General features: G+C 44.2%; 1 protein-coding gene across 1 annotated transcript in view; it reads left to right on the top strand.

The window, feature by feature from the left end:
- Clcn6 (chloride voltage-gated channel 6) overlaps window positions 1-13,883 on the top strand; it is a 39,090-nt gene that overhangs the window by 8,008 nt on the left and 17,199 nt on the right. The window contains 4 exon segments of the mRNA XM_028893640.2: window positions 369-434; window positions 2,148-2,214; window positions 4,948-5,054; window positions 5,679-5,805. Of these exon segments, the coding sequence (XP_028749473.1) occupies window positions 369-434; window positions 2,148-2,214; window positions 4,948-5,054; window positions 5,679-5,805 (367 nt within the window).

Genomic DNA, 13,883 nt, shown 5'->3' with positions numbered 1-13,883 from the left:
GATGGTGAAAGGAGAGAACTCTGTGTCTCTCTCTGTCTCTGTCTCTCTGTCTTTCTGTCTCTCTCTGTCACACACACACACACACACACACACACACACACACACACACACACACACACACACACACACGGTGATGGCACGGGCGTGTCCCACCCACACATAGAAAATCCCTAGACTTCCTCCTGCCATCCAGTGTACCCCCAGTCCGTATACCCAGCTGGGCCCCGTAAGGTGCATCGGTGTCATTGTGAAGGCCTGAGGTTGCCCCCCACCATTCCCACTGTCTCTGTAGAGTTAGTCCTGAGCTGCTTAGCCAGGATGCATCCTTTCCGTGTTACAAATGGACCGTTCTTTTCCCTTGTGAACAGAAAGGGCGAAGATACGAGGCGGTGAAGTGGATGGTGGTGTTTGCCATTGGCGTCTGCACTGGGCTGGTGAGCAGTGGGACGGGCTGGGGGATCGGAGGGAGAGCCTTGCCTGGTGACCCACCTCTGTCATGTGTCACTGTAACATTTGTAGCATTGGGATAATTGTCACTCTGTTTAAGACTGCCTTTTCTTTTTCCTTGTTCTTTTGAAAATTAATTATCCTGCCCTGGTTTTTCCCATTACCTTTGCTTTTGCTTTGTACTACAGAAGTGAGTCACAGGCACTGGGCTCTCCAAGCACTCAAGGCTTGCTTGGTCAGAGCTTAGTCTCTATGATATGATTATAGAGCATGACCCGTGCCGGCTGGTAAGTGGGCCAACCCTCTTTCTGGTGGCAGGTAACACACAGAAGATAGAGCCAGTGGATGCTGAGCTCACACTGTCCTGCTCACATGGAGCTGGCTGTGGTGGGTGAAGGGGCATGTCAGAATGAATAGGGCTCCTGGATTCCCCAGGTTCACAGATGGATCACAGACAGGGAAAAACTGGACATATCACCAGAGATAATGGTAGCAATTATGTCTGGGACCATAACTATGGACTTAATGTCACTAGAACCGAAGAAGAGAAGCTGGAAAAGTTAGCACCCAGTGGGAAGATACATGCCAAATTTGACTTCTGTTAGTAAAATGGCAGAGAGACTCAGCCCTGTTATCACCGTTCTCAGGACTTGACCACAGTCTTGCGCTTAACTCTCCATGACATACCTAGGTAGTGTGTACATGTTTCATGTCACACAGCCCTAAGGGACAACTAGTCCCTTCATATGGTACCCTGGAGATTTTTACTGTTGTAAATTTGCAAGGAACATGTAGTGGCCGGGGTGCGGTCAGGAGGCCCGTTTGCTGATATCTGAGGGCATCACGGGGATGAAATGGGGTAGATTAATGGTTTTCTATCATTTCAGTGTGTGTGGTGGGGGCGGTCACTAGAACAAAAGCACCTGTCCTGTGTGTCTCTGGTTGTGGCTCTCCCTGTCGTCGTCATCCTTTGCGTGTAGATGTTAGTTTGTCCTGTGATCGCTGCAGCCCTTTAACTGCCTCATCAATACCCTCATCCCCCAGGCGCTACCTACGAAGGCAGCCACCTCTGCTGTGTGGCTGCTGCAGCCCTGGCTCTCTTCTCTCGCCCTTTGATCTGTCTCCACTCAATGCTTCAGTTAGAGACTTCTAGACTGGCGGGAGGCTGGAGTTAAAGCAAAGAGCCTTTGACCCCCGGTCTCCACGTTAGAAGGCTTCCTGGGCCTCTCTTAAACTGCAGTGGAACCGTGGCACATAGGTTCTCAGGTAGCCAGCGACTGATACTGGTTCTCAGTCAGAATAATGACTTAGAAAATAAGAATACCAAGCACCTATGCCCAAGTAAATGTCCTTTAAAGTAGCATTCTAAACCCTATGCTTGTCCAGCTAGGCACACTGAAGACATTTGGACTAGTCTTTTGAGTCCTCCTTTGGAAATGCTGAGTGGCTCCCCACGTGACTCAGCTGTAACTCTAACTGAAAGACTCTTCCCATCTTTTTCTGTGCCTTTTTTACTCTGCTTCCTCTTTTCTTTGGAAGGTAGTGGGGCCAGGCTGGGGCAGGATCTGTGACTAGTTCACTGCCCTGCTGCTGCTGCCGCCGCCGCCGCCGCCGCCACTGCTGCCATGAGCAACCACTGGAAGTACAGTGAGGCTCTTAAGGGAGAGACAAGATGTGTGACTGTCTCTTACTTTTCCCAGGTGGGTCTCTTTGTGGACTTCTCCGTGCGGCTCTTCACCCAACTCAAGTTCGGAGTGGTTCAAACCTGTATCCTTTCCACGGCTCCATTGTTTCAGGCCCTTGGATTCTCGAGACTCAGTTTAACAGTAAATGTGGTATTTGAAAGGCTGTTATTCAGCCAAGAGGTTCTTTTTGAGACACGGTCTCATGATATAACCTTGGTTGTCCTAGAACTCACTATGTAGATCAGGTTGGCCTCAAACTCTTTTTTGTTTTGTTTTTTGAGATAGGATTTCTCTGTGTAGCTTTAGAGCCTGTCCTGGAACTCGCTCTGTAGACCAGGCTGGCCTCGAACTCACAGAGATCCGCCTGCCTTTGCCTCTCGAGTGCTGGGATTAAAGGCACATGCCACCACCGCCTGGCCTCAAACTCTTAAGATCCACCTGCCTCTGTCACTGCCTCTGCCTCCCAGGTATGTACCACCGCATCCAGCTTAGGAAAGGAGGACTTTAATTAGGATGTTGATGCTCTAGGTGGGTAAGACACAAATGCCCAGAGAAGTCTTTGCTCCCAAGGCCATGTATTCATTCAATGTTCGAATCAACGGATCCTACTAATGTCAGAACAACAGAACTCAACAAGACGTTGCCATTTGCAGACATGTCCTGTTGGTACAGGAACGCCAGCTAGAGAAGCAGAGCCCAGTCCACACATGTTGAGATGTGATGACTGACAGTCAGGCTCAACAGGCTAACTCGTTGTATGGCAGAGGCTGGCTGGAAACTCTTGATATACCTGCTTCAGCCTTCCAAATGCTAGGGTTCCAGGTCTGCGCCACCCACCTCCCGGTTTGGGGTTGAAGATATAAAAGAGCAAAGCAAGGGACTGAATGTTGGCAGGTATAAGATCCTCAAACTCCAGAGCACAGGTTGGAGACAAAGACATCGTCTGAGTCCTTGATCTTAAAGCTTGACCACATTAGACACTCCATTTAACATTAAAGTAAATACTCCATTTATGAATCAAATAAGAAACCCCCAAACAACAGCAAGAAAATGCTGTTTATTTATTTATTTATAAATAAAGGGAAACCCAAGTTCACAGCCTGGGGTAGGTTTTTCTCTGCATCCAAGAAACAAAGTTAGGACTGGGCAGTGGCGGCACATGCCTTTAATCCCAGGAGGCAGAGCCAGGTGGATCTCTGTGAGTTCAAAGCCAGCCTGGTCTACAGAGACAGATCCAGGAAGGTACCAAAACTACACGGAGAAACCCTGTCTTGAAAAAGTGAAGAAAAAGAAAAGAAAGAAAGAAAAAACAAAGTTAGACTTCTTGGTGCTCATTGTGGTCTCAGCTACTAGGGAGACTGAGGCAGGAGATGTGCAAGTTCAAGGCCTACATGGGCTACAAAGTGGGTCCCAGGCCAGCCTGGCCAATGTAGACCATGCCTCAAAATGAAAAGCAAAATGGGGCTGGGGATGTAACAGTGGTAGAGCACTCGTGTGGCATGTACAAAGCCTTCCTATCAATCCCTAATACCACATGAGAGAGACAGACAGACAGTTCATCTCCACACATCTGGAAAGAATGCCTACAATTGTACCAGAACGAAATCAAACCCTCCAGGAGTTCCCAGAGGAAGACATGGAATGGCCGAAAAGCTCTGACAAGAAACGGGAGCATCCATATTCCTTTGCTGTAGCTCCTAAATGCCTTCTCAGATGTGGACCTTAAATATTAAAGATGGCTTTTGTGACAGCTTTATGACAGCAGAAGCGTGAATCACCAAATGAGGGAATGGAGAAATTATGCTTCATTCACACACTGTAATTGTATGCGGAAGTTAAAGTATAAGCCACAGCTGTGTGTACCAACATGGCTAATTCAGGCAGTGTCTCACTGAGACTCTGTGTGATGGTACAGAGTAGGGAGTTGTAGGAACACAAGGTGCACAGCAATGGGGCGCAGTAGTCTCACGTTAGTGGGATCCCCTGAGTGGGAGGGAGGAAAAGGAAGTTTTGAGGGGACAGTTTATTTTTAGTGATAGCCAGTGCCATATAGGGCTTAATGTTGAGGTTTTACTGAAGTTGGACTTTGGGAAGCGTTGGTCACATTTTGTAATATTTGGGGTGGGGAATTCCATAATCTTAAAGTTTTTAATTTATTTTGTGTATGGGGTTGGGTGTGCACATGCTGCTGTGTATGGAGGTAGGTCAGTGGACAACTTATCTCCTTCCACTATGTGGGTCTCAGGGATCAAGCTCAGGCTGTCAGGCATGGCAGCAAGCACCTTTACCCAGGGATCTGTTGGGCCAGCCCCTAAAGTGACTCCTTTTTGTTTGTTAGTTTGTTTTGGGACAGGGTCTCATTTAGCCCTGACTGGCCTGGAATATGTAGACCAGGCTGACCTTGGACTCACAGAGCCCCACCTGCCTTTGCTCGGACTAAAGATATGCTCTGCCACACCCAGCTGAAGTAGTTCTAGGGGCTGGAGAGATGGCTCAGCAGTTAAGAGCACTTACTGCTCTCCCAGAGGACCCGAGTTTCATGCCCAACACCCACAACCACCTCACAAGCTCACCACCACCTGTAAGTCCAGCTCCAAGGATCCAACACTTTCCTCTGGTCTCTTTAGGCATCTGCACACAAGTGCATATACACCTATTTACACACACACACACACACACACACACACACACACACACGTTTAAAAGTTGTTGCGTGTGGAGCATGGGGATATGCACTGAGCAGCTGTCATGGCTGCCCTGTTTCGAGTGATTACGGGCACGTGGCTGAGAGCCTTTTCCTTGACTCAGCCTCTAGCGGTGGAGGAATGCAGTCAGAAAGGCTGCCTTGCCCTGTCCCTCCTTGAACTCCTGGGTTTTAACTTGACCTTTGTCTTCCTGGCAAGTCTTCTTGTCTTGATAGAGGTAAGGTGGTTTGGAAATTGACTATATATGAACACTGTGCACTTTATTATTTTTATTTTATTTATTTGTTTGTTTATTTATTTATTTTTTGGTTTTTCGAGACAGAGTTTCCCTGTGTAGCCCTGGCTGTCCTGGATCTCACTCTGTAGATCAGGCTGGCTAGATCTCTGTGCTTAATGTTCTTCAGTTACCTGTTGGGAAACAGGTACATGAAAGAGGCTTGTAGGTTTCTGCAAAAATTATCTATGTTCACTTGGAGATCTTTCTAGAAATAAAGCCAATGGTGTTTGGTGAGATTAATGAGGAATGTATGGATGGGAAAGGTGCTTTTTGTCCTCACCACCTTGGAATCCCTGGAAATCGGTTTACTGGTATGTAGATCAGAATCTGGGGAGTGGTTCTGCAGTGATACTGAAAGGTCCCATGTGGTCAGGCCACATGCAGGAGCTTGTTAGAATGCTGAGTCAGGGGTCAGGCTGAAGTCCTTCATCTGTGGCTGAACAAGTCCTCAGGGAGCAGATGCTGGGAAGGAAGACAGTGGGTATCTCTGTTAGTTTTCTGGCTTGTTGAGTGTAAGCTGCAGAGTCGGTTTTTCATTTATTTGTGTGTTTCCTTCCCCAACAGCCAGTGGCAGCAGGTTCTGGAATCCCTGAGATCAAGTGCTATCTGAATGGTGTGAAGGTGCCAGGAATTGTCCGGCTCCGGACCCTGCTCTGCAAAGTCTTTGGGGTGCTGTTCAGTGTGGCTGGAGGTGAGGAGAAGCTTTCTACTCTTGCCATCAAGTGTTGAAGGCATCCTGTGCATTGATTAGGTGGGGGTTTATGGCTCCTCCTCTGGTAGCTGTACTTTCTGTGTGTGGCAGTTGCTTGTCTCTGGGACCCAATACATGACAGAAGCAACTTCAGGGAGGAGGCGTTTGTTTTTGCTCACAGTTTTGAAAGCATTTCAGTCCATCGTAGCTGGAAAGACAAAGGACAGTTCATGATGGAAGGCGAATGTTGTGGGCATCAGAAAGCAGGAACCAGGCTGAGCTCTGAAAGGCCACCTTGAAGCCAAGCCCCATGCCCTGAGGCTCCACAGCCTTCAGAACAGCACTACACACTGGGGGCTTCGAAACGTGAGCCTGCTGGGGAAGCTCAGATTCAGACCACAGCACAGTTCAGTCCACGGAATTTTGTTTCCTTGATCCTTGCCTTGCCTTTCTCTTTCCTTTCTCTCCCCTCACTCCCCTTCTTTCCCCTCCTTCTCTCACCCTGAACTCTCTCTCCTTTATCTCTCTCTTTGTCTTCTGAGGTAGCATCTCATTATACAGCCCAGGCTGACTTGTCTGTGGGCTTTCAAATGCAGACACTATTAGTACATTGTCAGCCCCAGATACCCAGCAAAGACACCATTCTCTTTTGAAGAATGGTCATGCAGTTGGTTTGTAGGGTTGGCTCTGGCAGAGTCAGCACACATTTTGTGTAAATAGCTAGATGGCAAACATTAGCCTTGAAGGCCAAGAGAGAAAATCAAGGATCTAGTATAGGAACTTCTGGAATCGTGTACAATGTCTACATTTCAGAATCCCAGCTATTAGGATTCTGAGATATAAGGATCACGGGATTGGAAGTATCCTGGGCTATATAGTTCCAGGCCAATTTGGGCTACATAGTAAGAACCTGTCTCAGAAAAAGGAAAAAAGAAAGAAAGAAAAAGGTAAAATGCTTCTTGAGAGGTTGAGGCAGGAAATAAGTTCAAGGACAACCTAGGGTACAGAGTGAGTTCAAGGACAGTCTAGGGTGTAGAGTAAGTTTCAAGTGAAGCATTTATCTAATTATTCTTTATCAATAAAAACTTGGGGGGTGGAGAGATGGCTCAAAGGTTAAGAGCACTGACTGCTCTTCCAGAGGTCCTGAGTTCGATTCCCAGAAACCACATGATGGCTCACAACCATCTGTAATGAGATCTGGTGCCCTCTTCTGGTGTGCAGACATACATACAAACAGAACACTGTATACATAATAAATAAATAAATCTAAAAAAAAAAAAACCAAACAAAAAAAACTCGGGAGTCAGATATTGAGGTGAGAACCTGAATGATCAGAGAAGCATTGGAAAATCAACCAGTGATCTCCCCTCTCTCTCCTTCCTTCATCCAAAAGGGGCTGAGAATCTTTCTGAACCCCTCCTTACTACTTCCTGTGTCTCTCTATATGTCCTCAGTCCTCCAAAACCTTTATAGCTAATTTGGTCAGCTAGTAGCTAGCTCTGCCCTCTCATTCAAGGTAAACTTTATTGTCAGTCTCAGGAGTGTCAGAGTGTGATCAGAATATCCCACAACATTTCCCCTTTTTTGTCTAAATTAAAAAGGGAAGGTTTTAACTCTAACCCAATAAAACTATATAAATAAGAACAATTATCAGGTAAGAATTACATTTACAATGTCCAGTCCATTTGCATTTGGCAAATTCAGAGAAAATACTCCATTATCTATCCTATCTTGATGAGTCCAAAGTTTTATACCTAAAACACTTTCTATTCTAACCTGTATTACCAGCCCAAAACTATCTTTTTTGACCTCAAAGCATTTTCTTTTTTTGGTTTTTCGAGACAGGGTTTCTCTGTATAGCTTTGCGCCTTTCCTGGAACTCACTTGGTAGCCCAGGCTGGCCTTGAACTCACAGAGATCCGCCTGGCTCTGCCTCCCGAGTGCTGGGATTAAAGGCGTGCGCCACCACTGCCCGGCTAAAGCATTTTCTTAGATAAATAATTTAAGCTTTTGTGTCTCTCAACCTTATACACTTTATACCTCTTCTGAGAGTTTCTTTTCCGACTTTGATAACAAGAAAAACTATAACTGTAATTATCTAGTCTTCAACTCCATCAGAGACCTGAAAAGGATGTAATATTACCTGAGTAAACAGGAAGTGTAGAGTAAACATCTTCCAAAACTATAGAAATGACAGAAATAGCTGGCTGCCTGAACAGCCACCCAAGATTCCTCTGCAATATTGAGGCATCCCTCTTTGGCCTACAGGCCTACAGACTTTTCTGTGAAGCAGGAAATTTGAAGGACTATCCTACCTTGTCTTGGCCAAGTTTGGCAATCGCTTTCTTTTGTGTCTTAGCCAATTTGGACAGCATACTATCAGCAGTTGAGGCAAGGGCAGTTTCTTGCCCAAATAGCTAGCTTTACCACAATGAAAGCAAACTCCATGTGGAGGTTCTTTGATGCCCATCATCTTCTTTGAAGTAGATTGGTGCTGCAACGTGTCTCACTGTCATGAAAAGCCTAATGTTATTAAAACATCTTAAATACAATATTCTGTATGTCTCTGATGTGTTTGGAGACCACCTATCTATCTAAAATATATATGTTTAACCTTGAAAACATACATATCACGACCACATATTTGATTGTTAGATGACTAACTACTAACCTGTGTTTCTTAAATATCCTAAATATTTGTAATAATAACTTTCAAGGACTAGAAATTTACATTACATTGTTAAATGAGCTAAATTTAGATGTACAAGACTTTAAACAAGAAAAGAAACATATATAGAGCATAACAAAAATAACCTTAAATTTGTATCAATACACAAAAATCTATACCAATATAAAATATTTGAGATTAATAGTTGCTTTTTAGTTTAAAGTAGATTCAATAATCTACCCTTTATCCTATCATTAATACATCTCCCCTTTTTCTTTTTAGCAAAGATCCTTGAATCTAACTCCCTTCCTTAATTTCTCCCTTACCATGACTAGTAACAATTTGCAACCAACCCTCCCCGCAAAGATGATAAACGTCCATAATCCACCAAACAACCAAAAACCACCCACCTCACCTCCTGGGAATGTCAGCATCATGTTCTTAAAATTACTAACTGTTGTCTGGGAGTGAAGGCATCTTTATGGGACCCTGAGAAAACTGAGATAATGTTCAAGTTCTGAGAGAGCTACCTGTTGTCCAGCCTCAGTGTGATGGGAAAGTGCAGGGCTTATCTGAAGTCCTGGCTGGAGTAGTCTGTGAGGCTGGGCCACCTCAGCTAACCATCTGAGTAGTTTGTCCTGAGCAGTTTATAGTTCAGAGCTGATCTTTGGGTGACATTTGTCAGCTTAATGGCATTACCTCAATCCATGTGGAATCATTGTTGTGTGTTGCAGAATTGCTAAAATGGTCTTTCAGTAAAAACCCCTGAGCTTGATATTGGGGTAAATGCTGAAAAATCAGAGAGACAAAAGAACAACCCACTGCCACTACCTCTTACCTCACCAACTCCTCAGCCTAAAAAGGCTTTCTAGCCAAAAGACCTCTAACTGAAAGGGACACTTCTGCTGAAAAGCCTTTAGTTCCGGTCTCCTCATGCCTTATATACCTTTCTCTGCCCAGCTATCACTTCCTGGGATTAAAAGCATGTGTGCTTCCCAGTACTGAGATTAAAGGTGTGTGCCACCACTACCTGGCTCTGTTTTCTCTCCTAGACTGAGTCAATTCTCATGTAGTCCAGGGTGGCTTTGAACTCACAGAGGTCCAGATGGATCTCTGACTTCCTGAGTGCTAAGATTAAAGGTGTGTGCCACCACTGCCTGGCCTCTATGTTTAATCTAGTGGCTTGTTCTGTTCTCTTATCTTCAGGCAAATTTTATTAAGTTACACAATATATCACCACAGTTGTGGGTCCCCATCATCGTTTTGGAGACCAAGGTTTCTGTTATGAATGGTCACAGTTTACTGCAGAAAACTTAAACATTTTAAATGTCGTATGCAGCAGATCTCAGAGAGGCTAAAGGACCACATCTAAAAAAAAAAAAAAAATACATCCAGGATACACAAGCTTAATTCCTAGTTACCTGATTCAGACTCAAGCCCAAAATCATGTATAGGAAATTAGATGAAGCCTTTTTCTAGAATTAGTTAGTACTCTATATGACCATTAATACCACGACAGAAAGTTTAAATATATTATAAATTTTGAGATAATATTTATACATTAAGAAATGTTTTAAAGAGTCAAAATAAAACCGAAGGATTATGAGATTAATCATAACACAATAGTCCCTTAATTTTGTTTTTTCTTCTGTTCCATATCAGGTGGCTCTTCTGACATGAGACAGAGATTTTGGATTTTTTTTTTTTTTAACAAACATGCTTGCATTTCGACAAGGAGAGAACCATGCTCCAACTCCAAAGCCAGCTTTAATTTTTTAATTGAATTGGGACTACAAAAAGACCATTTGCCTTATATGTCTTTAGAGAACAGCAGAATCAAACATTTGGGAAGATTTATGAAATTTTATCCTGTTAGAAGTGTGCTATACCATGAGGCCAATTTATTCTTCTTCTTGGGATATTTTCTTTGGAAGATTTGTTCTTTTTCTTCCATTGTCTCAGTTGTCCTGTGGTCTTCAGATTCCTTAGTTGGATGCTTTTATTCTCCTGAAAAACAAAAAGAAAACCCTGCCCCAACCCTAACTTTGGGGAACTTCCCTTTTTGGCAGGTTATATTGATCAAATGAAAGGCATTTGTTAGTCTTATAAGTTAGTTTAAATTGAATGGCCATGCTGTTTGATGAACTAATGCTTCTCTTAATCAAGGGGTCTCTCCTGTTTGAATCTAATCTTTATCAATTTTGATGTTTATCCATAGCTTTTCTTCTCTTCTGGAAACAAAAGCAAAACCTCTTTCTGAATGTAACACATATCCTAGTTTCCATTCTGAGGTCAACACATCTTTAAGATTTATAAGCTGATTAATTCAGCAGTTTTTTTTCTGCTATCCAGTGTCCAATTCCTAGAAGCTGAACATTTACCTCCTGAAGAGGACAGTCTAGATGCCAAGATTTTGGTGATATTATTGTTACATCTACACCTATGTCTACCAAACCCTCAATTTCAATGCTATTTATTTGTATGATCTTGGTCTATGATCATTTATAGAAGTGTGCTGAAATACTTGTTTTATGGTCTGTCCTGAAATTTTTGTTTTATCTACTGAAGCTGTTGTGTCATCCAGAGCAGTTTTTTTTAAAACTGGTTTTTCAAGACAGGGTTTCTCTGTGTAGCTTTGGAGTCTGTCCTGGGACTTGCTCTGTAGACTAGGTTGGCCTTGAACTCACGGAGATCTGCCTGCCTCTGCCTCCTGAGTGCTATGATTAAAGGTGTGTGCCATATGAAACAACTGCTTCCTTAAATCTCTTCAATTACAACATTTCTACAAGACACCAGTTAACTTCTGAATAGCTTTGGGGGTACATACCATCTGGTAGTCATTCTTGAATGGTAACTGGATAAATTTAATGTTGGTTTTCTAATAACCTTAGACTGCTCCTCTTTAGTTTTATAATGCAATGATGTTAGTAGGTTCTGCTCGAAACTCCTCTGTCTGTGTGTGAATATTTTTCTTAATTTTATTGGTAGGTCTTTCTAAGGATTGTATCTTATCAGTCAATTTTTCATGTTTGGCACAGATATCAAACCTCTTTTTTTTTTTTTTTTTTTTTTTTTTGGTTTTTCGAGACAGGGTTTCTCTGTGTAGCTTTGCGCCTTTCCTGGAACTCACTTGGTAGCCCAGGCTGGCCTCGAACTCACAGAGATCCGCCTGGCTCTGCTTCCCGAGTGCTGGGATTAAAGGCATGCGCCACCACCGCCCGGCATCAAACCTCTTTTTAAAGGCTAAAACTTGAATTGCCAAAGTGATAATGATTATAATCAGCATTATGTTAATTCCAGCTAAGTTGATTATCCTTTCATTTAATTTTCCCATTTTCAAACCATCCACTGTGGAAACATACAGAGACCTAACTCTGTATTGTAATATTCTTCCCCATTCTTTTTTAAATTTATGTATTTTTATGCATTGGTTTTTTTTTTTTTAACAATTCTTTTTTTTTTAATTTTATTTATTATGTATACAGTATTCTGTCTGCATGTTTGCCTTCATTCTAGAAGAGGGCATCAGATCTCTTTATAGATGGTTGGGAGCTACCATGTGGTTGCTGGGAATTGAACTCAGGACCTCTTGAAGAACAGTCAGTGCTCTTAACCTCTGAGCCATCTTTCCAGCCTCCATGCATTGGTGTTTTGCCTGCATGTATAGCTGTGTGAGGGTATAGGACCCTGGAGTTACAGAGAGTTGTGAGCTACCATGTCTGTGCTGGGAATTGAACCTGGGTCCTCGGGAAGAACAGTCAGTGCTCTTAACCGCTGAACCATCTCTCTAGCCCAGTCCTCCATTCTTTTTTTTTTTTTTTTTTTTTTTTTTTAAAGATTTATTTATTTATGTATACAGCATATGTGACTGCAGGCCAGAAGAGGACACCATATCTCATTACAGATGGTTGTGAGCCACCATGTGGTTGCTGGGAATTGAACTCAGGACCTCTGGAAGAGCAGTCAGTGCTCTTAACCTCTGAGCCATCTCTCCAGCCCCCCCAGTCCTCCATTCTTAACATGGTGAAAAACCTTAAAAAACAAAAACAAAAACAAAAACAAAAAAACTAATTCCTGGGACTGGAGAGATGGCTCAGCGGTTAAGAGCATTGTCAGCTCTTAGAGAGGTCCTGAGTTAATTCCCAGCAACCACATGGCGGCTCACAACCATGAGTAATGGGATGTGGCGCCCTCTTCTGGCCTGCAGGCATCGCTGAGCCGCATGCTGGGTAGAAAATTCTGGTGGTGGACAGGCAGCCTGGCTGAGGGCAGCTGCAGCTGCTGGAGTGTCCCTGGGGGCTGAGAGTGTGTGGCAATAGCAGCAGCAGTAAAAGCCTGAGCAGATGTCGAGGCAGCCAACCTGGCGTGGCAGCGGCCCAAGGATGGGGTCCAGGAGAAGCCCAGAACCCACAGGGAGAGGGAGCCCACCACTTGAAAAGTAGACACGGGGATGTGTGGGAAAAGCCTGTGTGTGGCAGGAAGCGAGGGTACCGGGTGCCTGAATGACAGAGCCACCCGGTGTTTGGCAGCTACCTATGGCAGCGTTTGGGGCCTAGCCACCTGTGGCATTTGGGGTTGGGGTCACTTGGCAGCTGGAGGCTGCTCTAAAGAGGCTGCAATGGGAAAAGCCCAGACTTTGGAGGAGGACCTGGGGAAGGGAGGAAAGCCAGCTGCGGTGTCGGCTGCAGCAACTATAAAGCCAGCAGCGAGCAGCTGCCCCATGATCTCGTGCTCCGAATTGGGCACCATTGAAGTGTTTTTCTAATTATGCCCCCCCCCCTCTTTTTTTTTTCTTCGAGACAGAGTTTCTCTGTGAAATAGTCCTGGCTGTCCTGGAACTCACTCTATAGACCAGGCTGGCCTCAAACTCACTGAGATCTGTAGCTAGAGTTTTCCTGCCTTGCCCACAGTCAGGACAAATCTGTCACCCGCCAGTCCCACAGCCGCTCAGACCCAACCAAGTAAACACAGAGACTTATATTGCTTACAAACTGTATGGCCATGTCAGGCTTCTTGCTAACTGTTCTTATAGCTTAAATTAATCCATTTCCATAAATCTATACCTTGCCTTGTGGCTTACCGGCATCTTCACATGCAGCTTGTCATGGCAGCGGCTGGCAGTGACTCCTTCTGCCTTCCTGTTCTTTCTTTTCTCCTCTCTGTTAGTCCCGCCTATACTTCCTACTTGGCTACTGGCCAATCTGTTTTATTTATTGACCAATCAGAGCAATTTAACATACAAACCATCCCACAGCAGAGATCCACTGGCCTCTGCCTCCTGAGAGCATCCCCACTGCCTGGCTCTAATTATTCTCTATTGGTAAACTCGGGAATCAGATAGTGGGATATAAACCTGAATGACCATCAGAGAAGCAGTGGAGAAGTGACCAGTGACCTCTCTCTCTCCCTT

This window comes from Peromyscus leucopus, chromosome 2 (genome assembly GCF_004664715.2).
Source record: "Peromyscus leucopus breed LL Stock chromosome 2, UCI_PerLeu_2.1, whole genome shotgun sequence".
Classification (NCBI taxonomy): Eukaryota; Metazoa; Chordata; class Mammalia; order Rodentia; family Cricetidae; genus Peromyscus; species Peromyscus leucopus.
Note: the sequence above shows the minus strand (reverse complement) of the source record. Positions and strands in the feature narration are given on the sequence as shown.